Below are 20,235 nucleotides of genomic sequence, written 5' to 3'. Positions count from 1 at the left end.
AAATTTTACTTTCTGCCCATACAAATATTTATTGTATTATATTATCAAATTAAAACTCATGATTGAATTGCTAATGGACAACTTTGTTTAGTAACAGTTGAATCAAGCACTGATTTTTTTTTTGTTCCTTTTAGGCTTTTGTAGTCTTAGGAGAGAACCTGATTGGGTCATGTGACCAACCAGGAGGTTGAAGTGCTATATAAAGTAGGAAGTTTGAATGTTTGGTACTGCAAACAGGAAAGGCCAAACAGCAACTGAGTTGGAATATCTTTGTTGTTGTTTTTTGGGGGATGTTTTTGTAACACCTCTTACCCAACTTAAACCTCAAAGGAGCATAATCACAAAGGATAAAAGCAACATCACAAACATGAATCAACAACCATAAAGTCCAAAAAAAATCACAACAATATTTTCTGTCCCTTTCTTTTGCAGGCCCATCGATCAGCAAGTAATTTTGTACTTTTTTATTGTGGCCTTATTTTCCTGTTTATTTCCACGGCTGGATCAAGTTGAATGTTATGTCATGTACTGTTTATGCAGTGACCCTAAAATGTATTTGGACAGTTTGGGCATTTAATCCACGATTTTATGACAACCAAAAAGTGTTCAAATGCTGCAAACATTATATTTACTGTTTTATCATTTGAAACCTTAAAGACTTTGACTTACATGCGTGTTTGTGTTTTGATATTTTGATAAATAATGAAATCTAAAGTATGACTTAAGTGTCCAGATACTTTTTGGGGGCCACTACATTATTTTTCAAGTTCATGGAAAAGAAAAACAGGATGAATTTTAATGGCCTAAAACATGCTCTTATAGTTTGTTTTCAATTTTTCCAGGTGATATATGCTGCATACTGTGTACATATATTATATTGCAGTTTTGTAAACAATGTGGCAGCATCTCGATTTCTCTTCCAGCTTTGGCATTCAGGGATCTAGGGATATAGTCTGTCTTTTATCATGGATTTGATGTCTTATTCATGTAGTATGGCTGGTTAAGCCATGCAGTTGTGTTTTGTTTTTCAATACAATCCTCTTCCAGGTGTTCAGCATTTTTTTCCTCCTGTAAGATGACACGTACTGAGGATATTGTTTTTGTGATGATACCAGTTGTCACAGTGGGCTCTGTTGACAAAGATCTGTGTGTTTATGGCATTAGGGTGTCAGGTGTTGGGGAATATCACCGCACCTTGTGTCTCACACACACACTTTTGCCAGTGCTACCTGTCGGACACTGAAGAGATGGATTATAATTATGTCTGTCTGTCAAATGTTTTCAACTGAAATTGATCATTATACCAGTGACAATGATCTGTTTAATGACATGCAATTAAAACAAATAATTTATTGGCTTCAAAAAGTGCTTATTGAAATGTTATTCAACGATTTTGACTGCCAAATTAATTTAACATTTCAAATTATCTTCATTCGCAGGCTTTTCTTAACAGATTTCATTTGGTTGATTAATTGGCAGATCATACAGTATATCATTTTGATCTTTTTTTTTTCATTGATTGACATCCCTAATTATAATTTGTTCAGTTAGATCATTCACTTTTAAAAGTTACATCCGATGTGAATTTTTATCCCATAAGATGTAATCAATTGTTCTACCTCATAACAAAAAGCAACACTGACCGAAGTGCTTATTATGAAAGTATATGAAAGCCATTGTCTATACTGATTTACAAAATCCATCAAGACTGAAAGAATCAGTGAAGCATGAGCAGTATTGTCTCTCATCTGGAGACGAGTCATAGATTGAATTTCAGTTTGGCCACCTGCAACTTTTCAGTAAGCCCTTGGCTGCTTTGGAAAGCAAAGCACTTTATTTCCAATACTCAGTTTGCCAGTTTTATAGTGACGTATGTCAAATTCATAAGCTGGGATACTCGGGGCTAATAATAGCCGTTGTCACAGCAGTTATTTCCTGCATTGGAAGTTGCACTCTGATTGCAGCTAATTCTAATTGGAATGTTAATCGTGAGCCAGATGGTAGCAATGCTAGATAATTATTAGTATTATTATTTCAGGGCTTCATAACAGTCGTAAATTAAAAAAGCAACAAAATTAGGTCTGGATTTGCAAACTATGCTGTACGAGAAATGGGCACAGAGTTTGGATTATTGAGACAGAGAAGAAAATAGATTATCCACTGTCTTGTGAACCAGTTGCCCAAGCTGAGAAATAGTTACAACAGAGCCAGATTGCCATCGGGTGATACATTTTGTTTGTTCTCCATGCTGCTTCCAGAGCCTGCAGCACATTTCATGGTGAGCCATCAAGAGTCAGGCCTTGCTGTTACTAAACTCTCCATTTAGTTTGTTGTCTGTCTGTCTTTAATGTTTCAGCATTTTGCTGTAATGAACGCTGCTGCAACACACATGCGCTTTTGATAACCGACATTGGCTGAATGTCTATGTGTAAATTTTTAAGAGGTTTAGCCGCGTGGCACTGGTGAGGCTTTGCTGGCACTGTTGGCACTCTCTTCCCGAGGCTTATTCACTACATTCATAGACTACATTCTCTATATCTTTCCCTCTCGCTGTCATTCCTTGCATGTTTTGCCTTACCGAACTTCCTTGCTTATCACAGTGCTGCACCCCACTCCTGTTCGGTCCGCGTTTATCCGGGAGGTTTTTGTCTGGGGGTGACCCCGTCTCTCTGTTTTTCCCCTGATATTCTAACTCTATGCTTTACACTGGCCCTTAGTCCATCTATCATCTCCTTCTCTTTTGTTCTCGAATGAAGAAATAAAGAGATATTTGTTTAACAAACCCATCTACAAACAGTTTATGCAAATAAGCTCCCAGGGAAGATTGACACAGATGACACTAGCGCTAACTGGTGTTCTGCCTCAAGATTTACGCCATTCTTTGAGTTAATGTTACACCAGAGCATATGCCCATAATATTAGATATTACATAATATTAGGAGCTCTTTTGTAGTGCCAAGAGTTTTTATTTATAATGTTTCTATTTTCCCATCCTAAGATTGTAATTTTCCATCTTGGGCTTTGGTAAGGCAATGATTAGCAGCTTATGCAAATATGCCTTAATTTATCAGACAATCGCTGTTCTTTAAATTACAGCGTGCTGATCAAGACTCTTGACTATTTTCATTGGCTGTGGCATTGACTTTGTCCTCACATCATAAGGCCTTGGATTTTTATGTCATTAGTTTTATCACCATACACATTATGCTTATGAAAAGAATAGCTTGTGATTTGATTGTAAAAAATGAAAGAAAAAAAAAAACATTTAGAGTGCGCTCAGGCAGTCTAGAGTTAAATATGATGATGTGAACAAATGCACCTTATGTATTCTATCCAGTATTTAGCGTGTTGCTAAGGCTCACGGTGCTGTACAGGTGTCGAGAAACCTTATTACAGCTTCTCCAGTGGCCTTCAGCTTTGTAGTAGTAACACAAAAGCCAATGCCACACATGTACCAAACCTTATACCAGTGTTTTGAATTCATTTTTGATAATTGGTTCACAGCTGACCATTTGAAATGAAAGCATTTTGGTTCAGGTGTTGCTGTGGAGGCCAGTGAACTTGTGCCGAGTTGCCACAAAAGTTTGCCTGCAGCCCCAGTTCGTCTTGATTAAGGTTGTTTTCTTGTCTCTCTCAGGATCAAAATTATCTGTCTCCATTTCAGGTTTACAGCATGTTTGTGTTAGGAACAGATGCTCTTTTTCACTCAGCGAGGCTGATATTAGTCCACTTTCGTTTTGCAAGAGGTGACGATCCAAAAAAGAAATGTATGCTTTTGTGTGAACTGAGGTGTGATTGTGTGTTCGAACATTGTGTGCGATTGCACATTCAAAGGTTCAGCTACTGTTCAAGGCTCTATATAATTTCGGAGTATCAATTAGCCTTGTCCAATTAAAAATATTGGATAAATCAAGGCATTATTAGAAATAAGAGTAATGATTTTAATGATTCTGTTTACGATTCCTCTTAACAGTTATGGTTCCTTAATGATTCGCTTAATGATTCTTTAAGTAATTTTGAGGAACCAACCAATATACGGTTATGTACTAAAGGTAAGCACTATAAGTAGTATTTTTGAAAACATTGTTTTTTTTTAGATCTGTGCTAAACCACAAAAATCTGTAATAATAACAATAAGTAGATATTAAATATTGTTTAAAAGGACTGTAAAGAAAAAATGTATTGTACATATGAAGCTGTTGATCAATATACAATAAGAAAAACAACAAAAAATGACCCAATGTACTGTGTTAATATGAAGACATTTTCTTTAGTAATTATCCACGTGTTTTACCTGCATTTTGAATAATTCGGAACTGGGTGTTTTAGGGTTAACGGACATGTCTGTAAATGTATTTGAAGTCCTGGCATACAATTCATATGTTTTCTAGTATTGCAGTGTAATATTGGCTTTAAACAAACTCTATGTGAAACCAAGGTCATGGCTGTCATCTGTTTTTGACACATCATGTTGCTGGCATAATGATGTGCAGAATACAGTCACTCTCAAATTGATTTTATATAATGCAAGCACATTTGGAACCTTCAGTTTATTACATGAAAAGCTGGTTAGTCTCTCACTGTCTGTATAATGCATGAAGTTGGCAAGTGCATGTGTGCTGTTAATTAGCCAGTATCCAAGAGGGGTATCTTGGATGCAAGATAAAAAATGAAATGCAAATATACAGTTTTGTATTTGAATTATGTGATTTTTATGAACATGATTTGGAAAAGTAAATGAGAACAAAATTTGTAATCGTGTATTAATTTTGATTGCAATATTCTAATTAGGGCTGCACGATAAATCGCATGCGTTTAACATGCACATCGTCAGTAAAGCCGGTTCTGTGATTAGTAGTAAATCTCCAGCACATGCTTTCAGATGGAGTGGCATTTACTACACAGAGCAGTAGTTCACTCTCAAGCTATGCAGTATCGCGTTCATTATCAGATATCGATATCAGATATATTCCATGCGATAATGAAAGCTGTTTGCGTAGCTTGTCAGTGAACTATGGCTGATGACTGTGTCATTTTACTTATTAAATAATAATAATAAAAAAAAAAGAATCAGGTCGCAGTCATTCGTTTGTAATTGGACTGCACAGGTTGCGCTATGTGTTTGTTGCTTGCAACAAGCAAGAATGATACAATAGAAAGAGGCAATGTTGTTTTCTTATTGTCTTTATATTATTTTATGGTGCACAGGCTTTCTCTCTCTCTCATCACACTGAATTGCTCACAACTCTAAAACAATTTATTTTGCCGTGGCACTGTAGATTCAATAGCGGTAAAGCAACTATGCTAAATTGAAGTAAAGAAAAGCACTGTCAGTTTTTATCAGTTCTGTCATCGCATCTTCATTGGCAAAAAAAATTTAAATATTGTTTAACAAGATTGTTTAACAGAACGAAATGTCTTAAATATTTTTTTTAAATGGAAATGTTTTAAATAAGAACTTATTCCCAACGTCAATGTGTAGATTTTAAAACTGCAGTGGGAATTAGTAAAGGAATGTTCATTTATATTTGTACAACCTTACAATTGTGTCCCTTAAGCACTTGAATGGGTAATGACTGGTTGCTGACATTTATAAAATAAGCAGCACTAGAGAAACCTAGCATTGTACTTGGAATGTAATTCAAGACATTTTGATTGACACCAAATGATTTATAGATGGACTGCAGTGGTTGAAAGAGGAAGGTCATCCAGTGCTCACCATAAATCGAGACTTATTCACGTATATAACAGGAAATGTTTTCATATGTCATTGTTTGCTGTAACTGTCCACCGAGTTGTCACTAATGGCACTGCTGCTGCTAAAGACGTCATTTACGCACTCTGTATGAATCCAACTGATGATACATTTCACGTATGTCTCACACACCCTAAAACCCCAAGCCCAGGTAGTGTTCGCCCTCTGACAGCAGCTTGGTAAAAATAACAGTCTTTAGCGTAAGCATTTTGCAAGTGTGTGTATGTGTGTTTTAGAGTTTCAGGCAGTGTTCATTTGCATGAGCCCCCTGAGGACATTTAATGCTACTAACTTTCCCCAAGCCGAGAACCAGCATATTTACGTAAACCTGCTGACTACTGCAATGTCCAACATCGCTCTTTCTCCCCCTACTCTTATCTCCAAGAGCTGCTCTCTCTCCCCCCCTCTCTCTCTTTCTCTCTCTGTGTGTCTCAGAGTTGAAGCTGAGAGTGTTATTAGTCTTTAAAGAGCCTCTCTGGCTTCCACTGCCTCAACGTCTGTTATGATCAGAGCTCCAGGATTAGTGCTGTCACCACACTGCATCTCTCTGCCATCCTGCCCTCGCTCTCTCCTGGTGCATCCCTTGTGACCCACGGTGCATGTTACGCTATTATTCCCTTTCCCTTTCTGGAAACTCCTCCACATAGACGAACGCATGCTGTGGAGTTTTTTGGCGCGCAAAACGGAAAAAGGGAGTTGTGTGGGAGATTTCTCACTGTGGACTGGGACAGATCCACTACTGCAGGGAAAACAGCAGCTGTGGACAGCGGTGACAGCAGCGAGAGGGAGCGTGTGTGTGTGCATGCATCCATGCGCATGTTTCGAGGGAAGACTGAGCTCCGCTGTGCTTCTCAAATGCTCATTCTCTCACTCTTGGATGATGAAGGATCTCTATCGCGTATGATGGAGCTTGACTGAGAAGGGGGTCTCACTCTCACACGTGCGCTTTTAGGCAGGCAGAGCTCAGGAGCTCTTGGCAGCGTGTTGGAGGCACACGCAGGCTTCACACTTGCTTCTGGACTGTGACCGATGACTGGACATACGAGCCAGGTTCCGTGTGCCCCTCGTGCTCCAGTGAGCATAAATACGGGCAGGTGAAGGACCTTCACCTTCAACCCCCGAGAACTCTGGAGATGTTCCTCCTCTCTCCTGTGAGACTCACTTTGTTTTTGCTGGTCTTCCTGGATGTTCCCCATCCATCCCTTCAGGGCAGGAATAAGGGCAGATGGAACAAGGGGGGTAAGTTTCGGAGAGGTTCTTTCACCTCAGTGATTTCAAGTCAGTGTTTGTTGTACTCTGATATCCTTCATGTTTGTCCCGCTGGTTGGGGAATTGTTCTGAGAGTGTCAGGCAGTGATTGGAATATTATAGGTCAACTCGGGAGATTTTTACGAATAATTCTTGTGTAGAACTTTATTTTATTATTCATGTAAAAATGTATTATTAAATATCATGAGATTATATTGTTGGGCTTATTGTAGCCTAGTTGAGGTGCTCTGAAACTTGATGGTTGACATTGCTATCATGCATCACAAAAAAAGTCCCTTCAGCACTATGTTCCGTTGTATGTGCCGACTCTACTCAGCTAAAAGCTTTCCGACCACACTGATAGAATTTCACTTCCACTGCGCTCTTCTGTAGGAGGTTATTAGGCTCGAAAAAGCTGTTGAAGAAGATGTTGAGGGAAGGAAAACCCCTTGAGAATTTGGAGTTCTTTTGACTATGTGTGGGGGAACTCTGACTCCACGTGCATGTATATGTGTGCGACTGTGCTAAACCATAAACCTTGTTTCCAGTGCTGTGATTGTTTTATACAGTCCTGTCTTACCAAGCTGTAGAGAAGTGTTAATAATTCAAAGCAGACCCCCATTCTATGGGAAAACTGCTCTCCCGCTCCTCAGGCAGCATCTAATCCCCTTAGTGGGATTAAAGGGAGAACGGTAATCTTAGCGGCCGCTCCTGGCGAAGACTCGCTGATGCTTTTCCAAAGCCCATGGGTGTCACAAGCACTACAGACTCTCGTCTTCAAAGAGTCGCCAGTCCTGTGAATCTCCCCCATAACTGCTCTGCAGTGGCTGTTCCTCTCCATCTCCCTTGTTGAATCGACATGCTTGACTCCAGTCTGCATTCCTATGCACACCTGCCTTGTTTTTTTCTTTCCCCCAGATTTTTTCGCACGGATATGGAGCTGGTGGGTGTATTCTTCTGGCAGTTCTGATTTAGCAGGTGTCAGATGGACTTCAAAGATGACTCATGTCTTGTTGAGTGCTATCTGGTTGAAAGGTTGGAAATCTGACTCAGGGGTTAGTCAGTCAGATTTTTATTTACACTAAGTCGTAGTTGGACAATGTTAAAAGAAAAGGTTCATCCAAAAGTCAGTCTCCAATTACTCATCTTCTTGTCCTTCCAAACCCATTTGACATTCTTTCTTCTTTGGAACATGACTATTTTACATACACGAGTATTTATTGCAATGTCCAGGCTACTTTTTAACTTTTTTAACTTTTTTTGCATTATTTTGTAGAGGAAAAGCCCTACACGTTTGGAGGGTGAATATGCTAAAATAACGTTTTTGGGTTAACTAAGACCCTGAAATCCAAATCAGAAGTAGTGCCATTTAATTTCATTTTAATTAGTGATAATACTTTAAGAGGCTGATGCTCAGTCGGTGTTTTGTAAATATCACAGGGATGTTGTCCTTGAACAGCTTTCGTTGAGTGAAAAGCATGTTGCCATCTGTAATCTGAACTCTCTCCCCTATTTTTGGACCATTTCTGCTTGAAATGGGAAAACAAGACACAGTATTAGCCTATACTTTCTAATCTGTATTTCAGGTGGAAGTAAATAAATGTGACATCACTACAATCTTTGGCCTTTGGTGAGATAGAGGGCATTGGCTTTCCATGGCGCAATCAGGGCATGGTCAGAACAGCTGTGTGAATTTGGCTTCAGCTTTCCTCTTTGTGAAGATTATCACATCGCACGCCCAATTACCTCTTCATGACACACTTGAAAAGGTGTAATTTTACCTGTGGATATGATAAGATCAGCCTAGCATGGGTGAGTATTTGTTGCTGTACTGTTATTAAGAGAATTTAGAAAAATCCCTATTGCTAATTTGCTCTGTGTGAGAGTATTTGCCCAGGAACAGTAGTTGCTGTCTTTTTTTAAATGATGCTTGGAACAAATCTGAAATATTTGATTAAATAGATTTTTGCATCAGCATTATTGTAGCCCAGTGCTTTGGTAGGTTTACTTATATTTTTCGTTTCATTTGTGCTTTGCATTTCTGATTTAAGTGTCACAAAATTCCAAAAAAACACTAGCAATGCAAATTTAGTTTACTTTCTCCAAATGGAATTTTAATATTAGCATATGTAATTATGCATCACATTTTCTGTGCAAGTACAGCACAAACTATTTTTATCTTTTGTTAGTGTTTTTGAAGGGGCTGAATTGAGAGATCCTTGTTGCCCTGGCCCAGTTAGCACTCTTGTACTTAAAGTCTGTGCTTTTCTGTTCGGCTTCCGCAGTCTCCTAGGTTATCTAAAAATGAAATTCAAGCATGTTGTCTACCCATGTATTGAAAGGTGACTGTCACCATGGACATCCTGATAGTGGGGAATTCTCAGGGGCCAAGTCATACCTCATACGCTATCTCTCATTCTGTCCCTGACATAAACACAGTCTAGCAAAGCTATGCCCTCACAAAATTTCAGTGTGCCAGTCAATCTCTCTGTCCTAATAGAGGTTTATTCTCCTGGGCCACCTGAGGGACATGGCATTTAGAGGGCAAACCGTACCCACTCAATGTCACTCTCCATCTGTTTCACACCATAACCCAGCATTCCCTTCAAACTCAGCTTGGAAATATCCACCGGTGCCTTCTCCACCAGATATTTTTCCCTTTCGTATTGTTCAGGTCACCGAATCCCAGAAACTCTCAGAAATGTACCTGTATTCTAATGCACTTGGTTGACTGGCTTCGTCATGAAACTAGTCCATGAAAATTAACATGAACCCTAAGCTCAGAAGTGTAATTCTTCTATCAGGCCCCTGTCTGCTTGTGACCAAGGAGCACCTTCACTGCAAGTCACTGCTGCTGCCTGAAGGCTAATGAGTAAAAACAATGTCTCACTTATGCATCCCAATTTGCGATCCTTTCTGACTTGGGAGTCTCTGGGTGGCCAGATTTTCAGAGTGGCTAGAATCAGACAAGCAATTAACAAATCTCACAACTTGCTACTTGTGTGGAAATTGATTTTTCAGGCTCTATCATGGGCCTATGCTTCACTTATGTCTCAGCGCTCACCATTATATGCCTGCAAGACAAGTGATACTAACTGTGCACGGGAGAATAATAATTTCTCTGTTTCTCTGAACAGTCTGCCACACAGAACGCTTGCAGTGTGCCATGCAACAATGGCACATTCAATTATTCTCTCCCCTTACTGTCAATGTCGCAACATCTCGACAGTCCCCAACCAGACCACTGCTTTCATAACTGGTAATAATGTATTTCCGGGGAGCTGAAGTGTGGTGGTCTATGGGTGTGTGGGGGGGGGGGGGGGGGGGGGGTGATATGCTCTTACATTGCACAATGCAGAAGCACCTCAAAAGAAGGTAAATTTATCACTAAAACGAACGGTGTTCTTTTTTTTAAGCTTGGGGTGACAGATTTGAGTGCAATTTTCAGCTTATCACAGTTTTGCCAAGTATTCAATCTTTTTATATTGGGGGCTTTTATGTTTTTTATTTTTTTTTTATTTTTTATTAGATACAGTGGAAAATGCAGAAAATACATTATTGTGATGAGAGTGGGAATGGAATCGGGATGTGTAAGCCAGATTCAAACCTACATTACTAGTGTAAAGACCAAGGCTCCAACATATCTAGAGCATTTACAATACACCACAGTCAGGGTTTTTTGTTTGCTTATTGATTGTTTCTTTGACTGTAAATCTATTTGAGCTACACAGTGACAATAATAAAAAAGAAGCTTGTAGAATTTTGTCATGCTAGTACACAGCCAATTGTTGAAAATATAGCTTGCTACTCAAGAAACTACAATGGCTGTTGTCATGCTTCTGATGCACGTTGCACTACATTTAGTTGATTATACTCCAACACTGACCAAGTATTGATGCCAAGTATTCAATTTAACATGAAGGAGATTGTCATAGTGTGTGTTCATGAGAGATCAGCTGACTTAAGTTTAACTGGCACATATAGCTATTATTCATGCTGGACGTATTTCATTATTGAAAACACCATGTTATATTTCTATTTTGGGTCTTGATGGACAGAAGGGAAGAAATATTTGTCCAGATTGGACTGTCATTATGATCAGAGCACATCTGCCCCGCGCTGCCTCCTCCTCTGAATGCTGCCATTTCTGTCACACTCTCTCTAATGAAGCTGCTGTCTAATTGCAGTGGGGAGCGTTCCCAACAGTAACAGTGTTTTATGGGGGATTTTATGCTTCAGAGATGACAGCGGAGGCTGATGGATGGGAGGACGTAGATTTTACAGCCTAAGACCCTCTCACCCCTCTCTTCTATTCATTTCCATTCCTCCTCCTCTTTCTCTCTCACTCTTGATCTTGCTCTTTTTTTTTTTTAGTCAAAGACATTCTAGTCCAAAAGGGTTTATACCAATCAAAAGTTTGATCACTCATATTATTATTATTATTATTATTTTTTATTAGTGGTGCTTGCTAAATCAAGTCAAAATAACTTCAAATTAGGTGTGCAACTCATGCACAGTTGTGTAGTAGACATGAATGATATCTTAAATTGTGTGGCTTGCTGAGGAGAATTCAGTCAAGTATATCAAACAGTTTGACTAGCAGTGAATGTTTATATATATTTAAGAAAAAAAAGTATATGCAAGTACATATTAAGTTATAAACAGTATCACAATAAACTCACTGGACTTTGCAATGTACTCACATATGGCCATCTAATGAAGTGTGATTTATCGCGGTATTGCAGAACTGAGATGCTGTTTTTGGTCCCAAGTGCTTTAGATTATGTAGTGCATGTAAGCTGGCTTTATATTTTTTAAAACCTTCCTCTGATCTCTATAAATATATTTGCTTTATTTTTGCTCCGAGTTATTTTCGAGCGCCTCTTGTTATTATAGTCAAGAGCAGTTGAAGTTTGGTAGACTTGTCATTATTTTGATGCATCTAAGACTTGGCTTCAGAACTTCATCGCTGCTCCATGATCCTGTTTAAAAGAACCCTACAGGATAAACAGTGTCAGATGACCCTCCTCCTTCTTCCTCAAATGATGTCGCAACCCAAATCATGTCATTAGACTTAAACATCACCAGCTCTGCTTGGACTGAGACCAGTGAGAAGATCCCTCAAGGAATTATCTCACTTTTCCATCCAATGGGATTCTTCCGCTGGAGGCTGACGGTCTCTAGGCTAAAAACATCCTTCAGTTTGCATTAGAGCAAACATGTCACTTGCTCGGTTCCTCATGCTCTGTCTTTGCATCGTGAGTTTGCCTCCCACTCTCTGAGTGCTATGCGTTATAAAACTTTTAAGAGATAAGAAGCTGTTTTTTTTTCTATTTTAGGGTCACCATTAGCTTGAATAATGCAAAGACTCTAGAAGGAGTGGCTGAAGGTCCACAGAGGGTCGGTACACAGTCTTGGATTAAATTATACATTGTTATTGCAGCTGGCGAGGCCTGTTTTTCCTCCAAATGTTTTGTGTCTCTGTCTCATCCAATAACATTTGGGAAGCAAGTGTGGAACACTGAACAGTCCTGGCCCAGAATAAAAAGGGAGAAATTGGACCGGGAGAGATCAGTGCAAATCAAGACGGGAATGTAGTGCGGAAAGGACAGGACAGCTAAAGGACGATTCCCTGTGGTTTGTGGGAGTAGAGCACTCTTTGCTGAGCTTTCAGAAGTGGAAGTGACACTGAATTTGTACATTCTTCAGGAAAGAAATTTTTAAGTGGGTGAATGTCTGACTGTGTCCCTGAAATGCAGTCTTCCCTGTTGAAAGAAAAAAAAACGCATATGCTGGTTAGGTATGTTTTGAAGCATGGTACCTGGTTTTGAGCTAGTTGCTCAGGACCAGCTTGCAACCAGCTCATGACAAACTAAGTACCAGCTTAACCCAGCTCAAACTAGCTACCATGCTTCAAAACATACCTAAACAGCATATGCTATTTTTTCTCAGTGTTGTAAGATGTGAATCTAGTGTTACTGTACCGTAAACTGTCAGAAAAAAAACAAGGTCCAAAACTAACTTGTTGCTATTTTTACTATTGCATTCAAACTATGTGTACTGTATATATATATATATATATATATATATATATATATATATATATAATTTATTTATTTATTTTTTATTTAGCCTTTCTCCCCCCCTAAAATATTTGTGACACTATTACAAAAACATTAAGATGAATACTTGTTCCACATTTTCATTGCATAATGTGTTAAAACATAGTTCTGTGGATAAACAATGACAGCAACATGCACCCTATTTTTTTATTCACTTATGATTACATTTTTGATTAAGGTAGAAGTTAATGCACTAGAGTCGCATTAGGTGTTTCTTTAGTAGGCAATTTCTATTACTGATTTCAGCTGAGCACATCGTTTGCATCAGCGAGACTATCATTGGAAATATTTCATATTTAATTTAATAGTTTGCATGATATCACAACCGGACAATTTTTATATTCCATCCTGACTCTCATTTGACACTTGGCAGGTGTTAATTTCAGACCCTATTGTGTTAAGATCCCATTTTTGCACAAAATACAGAGATAAACCCAGTTTTATCTCAATGTCATGACCCAGGGATCGTCCTATGTGCTGTATGATTTTTTATGCATTATTAACAAAACGTATTCACTCTTCATTAACCCTTAAGACCTTAATTTATGCACTAATAGACTATAATGATAAAATAACTTCAGGCTATCAGTGGTCACAATGATAGATGAAGATTACTTATTATCATTCATATTTAATAGGTAATATCATCTTACACTGCTTTTAAGGAGATTTATAATTTCTTCATATGGGAGTTTGGAAAGTTAGAACTGATTTCAAGCAAAGCTGCAGCCTTGAATGAACTTAACTGAAATGTAATAAATAAATAAATATATATAGGATGTCTCATTCCATTTGGGCATTTCGCATTGGCACGTTTCATAATTCATTGTTCTTGAATAAAAGACCAGAATTTATCCCGCTAAAAGCAAGACAGTGAAAACCCGCTTCTGGTTCTAAAGAGATTATTTTGGGCATTGTATAATCAAAATGTATTTTGCTGAAAGCTTTCGAGTGCTCCAGGGAACTGCTGCACCAGGCTAATGAATTTCACGTAAAAAAAAAAAAACTAAGAAATTGTATAACCAGGATGTTGAATATTAAATAGCACCCACATGATGCTTATATTCCTGGAAACTGTGCTGTTAAAGTCAGTGCACATACTGACAAACTTAAAAATATTCTCAGAAGTATACGAATATGCTTGAAATACTTTGAGCATGTAATACCTGCTGAACAACAGCCGTCAGGCGTTAAGGAAGTAAATGGCATTTATGTGGCACAGCAAAGGCTGAATCCTCCAGAAAAATCTATTTTCTTGTGTTGGACAACTTTTTGTGTTCATCTGTGGTCCTTGTTTTTCATTATCTTCCTATAAAAATAGTCCAAAGCACTGGTCTAAATATAGCTATTAGATCTCATTGTTACTCATCCTATGATTTGACAGTTCAATACTGCCTGCAAATCAGTTCCTGTTACCAATTTCCTGTTTGCTCTGTGCCCACTTAAAAAAACTAAACTTGAAAAGATACCAATTCTGTGGAATAATGCCTGGGTGTAATGCTGCTAACTGTGAGCTGTGCTAATCCTTTGCTGGCCTGCTTCAGGAGGCGTCCCTGTGTACACCAAGCTCATATTCACCAGCACATTAGCCTCCTGCGCACGTCTGCCATATTAGATTAGAGTGTTTATTGTCCAATTTATCATGGGCGCTTTGTCTGGCCTGAAAAATATCTCCCAACTGCTGAATATAAGGCTCGTCTATTTGGATATTGACCACAAAGAATATTAAGTAAGAGACGTCAACATGTACCTTTAACTATCTCACCAGACGCAGTTTGTGGAGAGTACAAGGTGGCTAAATGAAAAAAACAAGGGGACAATGAAGACACTGAACTTGAAATGTCAATTTCATCATGTCGATTTGAGTAAATGCTAATTCCAAGGGCTTGGTTTGAGTCTCAGAGCCCTAATCTGTTTGGCATGGAGTACAGTCTGACTACATAATGTTATTATGTCAAACACAGTTTAGCTTAGCCGCGAAGACACGTCAACTCGTGGCTCCGCTCGTCTAGAGGGAGATGCTGCAGTTCTAATGTGACGGCCTTGTCAGTTTTGAGCGATGATGAGGAAGGTGTGCATGGAGACTGGATTTGGTGTTTAATGACTGGTAAAATTGTAAGGCTGCATTCAAGGTGACCCCCCGCTGAGGTGACTAGAGGCTGGGTGACGGCAATCCTTCGTGCCTCTTCACAGCCCTGGTGGCTGTCACCAGCGCCACACATTGTCACCAAAGCCGAAGGCATGTAATTATACTTTTATTGGCTTTACAAAACCTTTTGTATCCATTCACTCTGCTTACTTGGTTTAGTCGAATGCTGATATATCATGATTATATTTTACTTGCTGAACTCAACCAAGTCTTTGTGTGAAGAAACACACTATACTGTAGAATATATGCATATTGCATATACTGTAGAATATATATATATATATATATATATATATATTTATATTATATATATATATATTTATATATATATATAGACTATTGATTAGTAAACACTTATTTTTGTGCCATTTCTTACACAATACTGTATTATTTTTACCTCAAAAAGTTTTATCAAAGTGCATGATTTGCGAACTAATTCGTAAGGATGTTTCCATCATATAACCTGCTCCATATGAATGGCTTTTCTGACATTGTAAACTTGCTTGGAAGCTCACCTGGTAGAGCAAGTACGGTGAAATGTATAATAGTCATGATAAAACAACTCAAAAAAAAAATTATTTAGAGGAGCATATCGCTAAAACAAAATATGCACTTAATTAGAAAATGCCACAACTTTTACTAATATTGTAAATAAAAACAGTATAAAGGACCCAAAATTAATGAATTAAATTATACTTAGTGTACTGTACATTCTGTGATCTTCTATTATTATTTAAAGGAAAAACACAATAGTTATACCTTTTATAGAGACTTTCCTTGTTCATTCAATGTGTTTTTGGGACAAGCAGCTCAAAATGATGGAAGAGGTGACATATTGCATAAAGTTCACCGACTGTCATCATCAGACTGAGTTTGAGCTCAGCGAAATGATGAAAGACATCACTTTAGTATTATCTCGCTTTGAAGCTGTGAAGAAACAGCCCATGAAGTAAAATGTCTGAATATTTAACGCTTGAGAAAAAAAAAAAAAAAATCATAAAAACAAAAAGCGTGTTGATGTAACATCAGTGTTTTTTGAAGTGCTTTAGCTTGCTGTGCTCACAGCAGTGTCCTGTGGTTAGCCTCATGTCTAAAATCAGCCCGAGCAGATGAAACGGATGCAGGGGAGAGTGCAGGTTCCCTGGCAGCCTGCCTTGACACTGTTAGCCTGGGTGACACATTAAGGTTCTCTTCAGTGTGTAATTTGTTTTGTCTGTCAAGGTGATGGATGTCTTGTTTGTTGGCACTTCCTTTTTTGCTTTGAACACATACAAATGACCAACAGAAAATAGAACAACTAAAAAAGTGGCCCCGGGGATCTGTTTAAACGCTCTTCAGAAGGTGAATAGAGTACATTTGTTTTACTCTACTTGAAAACAGTACTTTTTTATTTATATATTTCTTTACTTCCTCAGTTTTCTGTCCGTTAAATTAAAGGTGAAAGTGTCCAGAGAGCAGAGGGGGAGGGTGGTGTTCAGGGCAGATTGAGGCAAGGGGTTTTGGTGGCAGGTGGGACACGGCATGAAAGGTTTCCGTACGATTAGCGTGTAAGGCAGAGCTGCGGGCTAACCCTTGTATTTATCACCTGTCACTCATAGCGGGCGCCCACAGCAGCTCACCTTCACAGTACCTTAAATGTCACAGATCATACCCCCTCACCCACACTCTTCTCCCTTCCTCACCCGGAGCAGTTTAATCCAGAATGAGTCTCTTGTTCGCAGGTGTCCGGGACTTTTCACCTGTTCTGTGTCACTTGAAGCACTTGGGTATTTATTTATTTTTTTAAGAGAGGTAGTAGGAATTTTAAACACAATTATCTTTTTTTATTATAATTTTTTTATTTTTTTAATGAACATTAGTTTTTAGTATTATTTAGATTCTATTATTATTATTTTTATGTCTGTTTAAACATAATTATTAGTAATCTATTGCAAATTAAATTTACATATGTGATCCCCGCATTAAATAAATAAATCTGCTGTATTTATTATTATTATTTATATACTATTATAGTTCTTATTGTTATTTTGAATTGGCTTTAAGTTTTATATTTTTAGTTTTGCTTTAGCTATTTTAAGTGCCTTTGTAATAGATACTGTTAAACTATATAACTGACTGTTGTAACTGATTTCTTACACCGCTGTGATAGTTTCGTATCACCTGTATCGTTCTGTGGTCTTTCTACATAGCTTTTGCGTTGCATTGAGGTTCTGGTCACCCTGCCGATGTCTGCTTTGTGTTCACACATGGTCACTATGTATTATTGTGCATCTTATACTGAATACAGGAGAAGCATATGGTGATGTTTACAGAATTGTTGTCAGTGGGTGATGGGAGTGTGATTGCATTCATGTGAGATTGCCGAATCATTATACTAAGATATTGTGTCAAGAATTAAACATGCTTGTCATAACATTGCCTCGTATGGTACTTGTGAATTTGTTACTTTGCTCGCTTGAATAATAAAAAAAAAAATCAGATAGTAATTAATAACATGGCTTCCAGTTATGTTTAGAAATCTCAAGTTGTCATTGTTTCCTCAGCTCTGTAGTTCTAAACCTTTTTAACCGAGAGCCGTATACTCCTGACACCCACGTGTGGCGAGTTTTCAAACGGTGTGGATGAAATGAAATGGTTTCCATTTGAAGGAGGCATTGCATCTGACGCGCTCTTTGAAATGAGCAGTGTCTAATGTCAGCAGCAGTTTCGGAGGCTAACAGACAGAGACAATTACTACACTCAAGTTCCCCCTAAACACCCCACCCATTCTGCAGGACGCACACGTCTACAGATAGTGCTCAGAAAATATTCCCACATGTTAGACTTATTAATTCAAGCGGCGCTGAGTTGCTGTTTTAGTGCTTTTCCGCTCAGAAGCATTTTTAAAGACAGCACAGGTTAGTTTACTCAAAGCAATTTCAGCGTGATATACTTTTATGTGATCTGCATTTAAATGATTATTGAACCACACTGCAAATGAGAGTGTGAAATTAAACCTAGCATGTTTTCACAGGTCAACTTTCTTCTGTGACATTATAAACTAAAATATTAAATACATAAATATTAAATACAATATATATATGTTATATATATATATATATATGTTTCTATATATATAAAAGGCTGTTCATAGTAGGCTAATGTTTGTTGAATAAGATGCAATCTCTGGTTATTGCCATAAGACAAGTTTCCTTCACTCTTCCTTCATCTGTCTTGTACTGGTCTGCACCGGTTGCGTTGTCTTGTTTGAAAATGCATTTGTCTTTGTAATGTGCTTTGAGCTATGGAAAACAGTTTTACTCCCTGATGATGTATAATGTATCAGTGCAAAGGGTCAACAAGTCATGCATAATTTTTTATTATCTATTTTTTATTTTTTCTCAGCGCGCTATGAGTGGAGATGAAATAACATAGTTATTCATTATTTAGAGATGCAGTTGGATGTCATCCGATTCAGATGATCTTTATTGTCACTTTTAGATATTTGTTCAGTGCAAAAAATGGACTTCGTACAAATTACAAGCTGCATCCGATGCCTTATTAAAAAGGCATTCAAAACAGATTAACAAAATTAAATACATTTAACAAAATAGGGAAGCCTTTAATTTGTTGGTTCTTTGATTCAAGCGATATGTTGCAAGATCATTTCTAAGTAACTGGACAAATTAACATGAACAACACATTTTCTTGTTACAGCACATGGCTGCGATGTGTTATGATAACACATCGTTATGGCTGACATTGTGCCATGTTTAAGCTATTAGCCCGTCTGCATTGTAAAAAGACAATCTTTTTGAAAGTCTTGGAAAACTATGAAATTCACATTTAATACTTGTCACGATCGGTGTTACTGGAAACACGGAGAGAGAACCAATTGCAGGTAAGTCATTTATTAAAGGGTTATCCAAAGGGGTAAAAAGTCCAGGCAGGGTCAAAACCAAACATAATCCAAACATGAAAACAAGACAAGAAGACAAGGCAAGGGCAAGACTGATTTGACGGACATGAATAATCATAAGACATTAAACAAGGACTCCGTAACACAGACAGACCGGGTATAAATACACAGAAGGATAATGAGGGAACAGGAGACAGGTGGGGAACAATCAATTACTCAACAAAGAGGAAGGTGACCAAATAAGGGAACACGAAGTGATAAGGTGACAGACACCGGGGGAAAGGAGGACACCTAGTGGAAACCCAGGGAACACAACCAAGACACTGTGACAGTACCCCCCCCCCTCTACAGAGCGGCTACCCGACGCTCCACGACAGACACAAAACAGAGACCAGGAGGGAGGCGGACAGGTGGAGGCTCAGGGGGAGGGACGGAGGACCAGAAAAGAAAAACATGGGGAACAGGCACCAGAATTGAAAACACAAAACAGGGAGACCAGGAGGGAGGAGGACCGGGGGAGGTTCAGGGGGAGGGACGGAGGGCCAGACTAACAGAAAGGAACAGGGACAGGAGTGAACACAAAAACAAAAAGCAAAAACAACAACATGAAGCCCCCCAGGGCGGAGCAGAAGACCACCACATCCTTGTGGTCGACGCCAGAGTCCTCCAGGGCGGAGCGGAAGACCACCACGTCCTTGTGGTCGAAACCAGAGTCTTCCAGGGCGGAGCGGAAGACCACCACAACCGTGTGGTCAGGGCGGAAGCCCCCCAGGGCAGAGCAGAAGACCACCACAACAGTGTGGTCAGGGCGGAAGTCCCCCAGGGCGGAGCAGAAAACCACCACAGCCATGTGGTCAGAACAAGGCGGAGCAGACCTCCGTGCGGCCAGACCAATGGGACGACGAAACTCTGGTAATCCCCTGTTGTCCTTACTGGACTCAAGAAGATTGGTGCTGGCCTGACACTGCTCATGAAGATCATTGGTGACTTGTATTTGTACATGAAGATCATTGGTGACTTGCATTTGCTCATGAAGATCAATGGTGACTTGCCTTTGTTCATG

General features: G+C 38.8%; 1 protein-coding gene across 3 annotated transcripts in view; it reads left to right on the top strand.

The window, feature by feature from the left end:
- LOC132123465 (roundabout homolog 2-like) overlaps window positions 1-20,235 on the top strand; it is a 380,238-nt gene that overhangs the window by 59,652 nt on the left and 300,351 nt on the right. Inside the window, exon 1 of one of the 3 annotated variants that reach the window (XM_059534087.1) lies at window positions 6,260-6,994. The exons of the other annotated variants lie outside the window; for them this stretch is intronic. Within the exon in view, the coding sequence (XP_059390070.1) occupies window positions 6,889-6,994 (106 nt within the window). The 5' untranslated portion in view covers window positions 6,260-6,888. Of the gene's footprint in view, window positions 1-6,259; window positions 6,995-20,235 lie in introns of those variants that run through there. 3 annotated transcript variants of the gene reach the window in all.

Source organism: Carassius carassius, chromosome 41, assembly GCF_963082965.1.
Source record: "Carassius carassius chromosome 41, fCarCar2.1, whole genome shotgun sequence".
NCBI classification, from domain to species: domain Eukaryota; kingdom Metazoa; phylum Chordata; class Actinopteri; order Cypriniformes; family Cyprinidae; genus Carassius; species Carassius carassius.
This window is presented reverse-complemented; position numbering and strand designations above follow the sequence as displayed.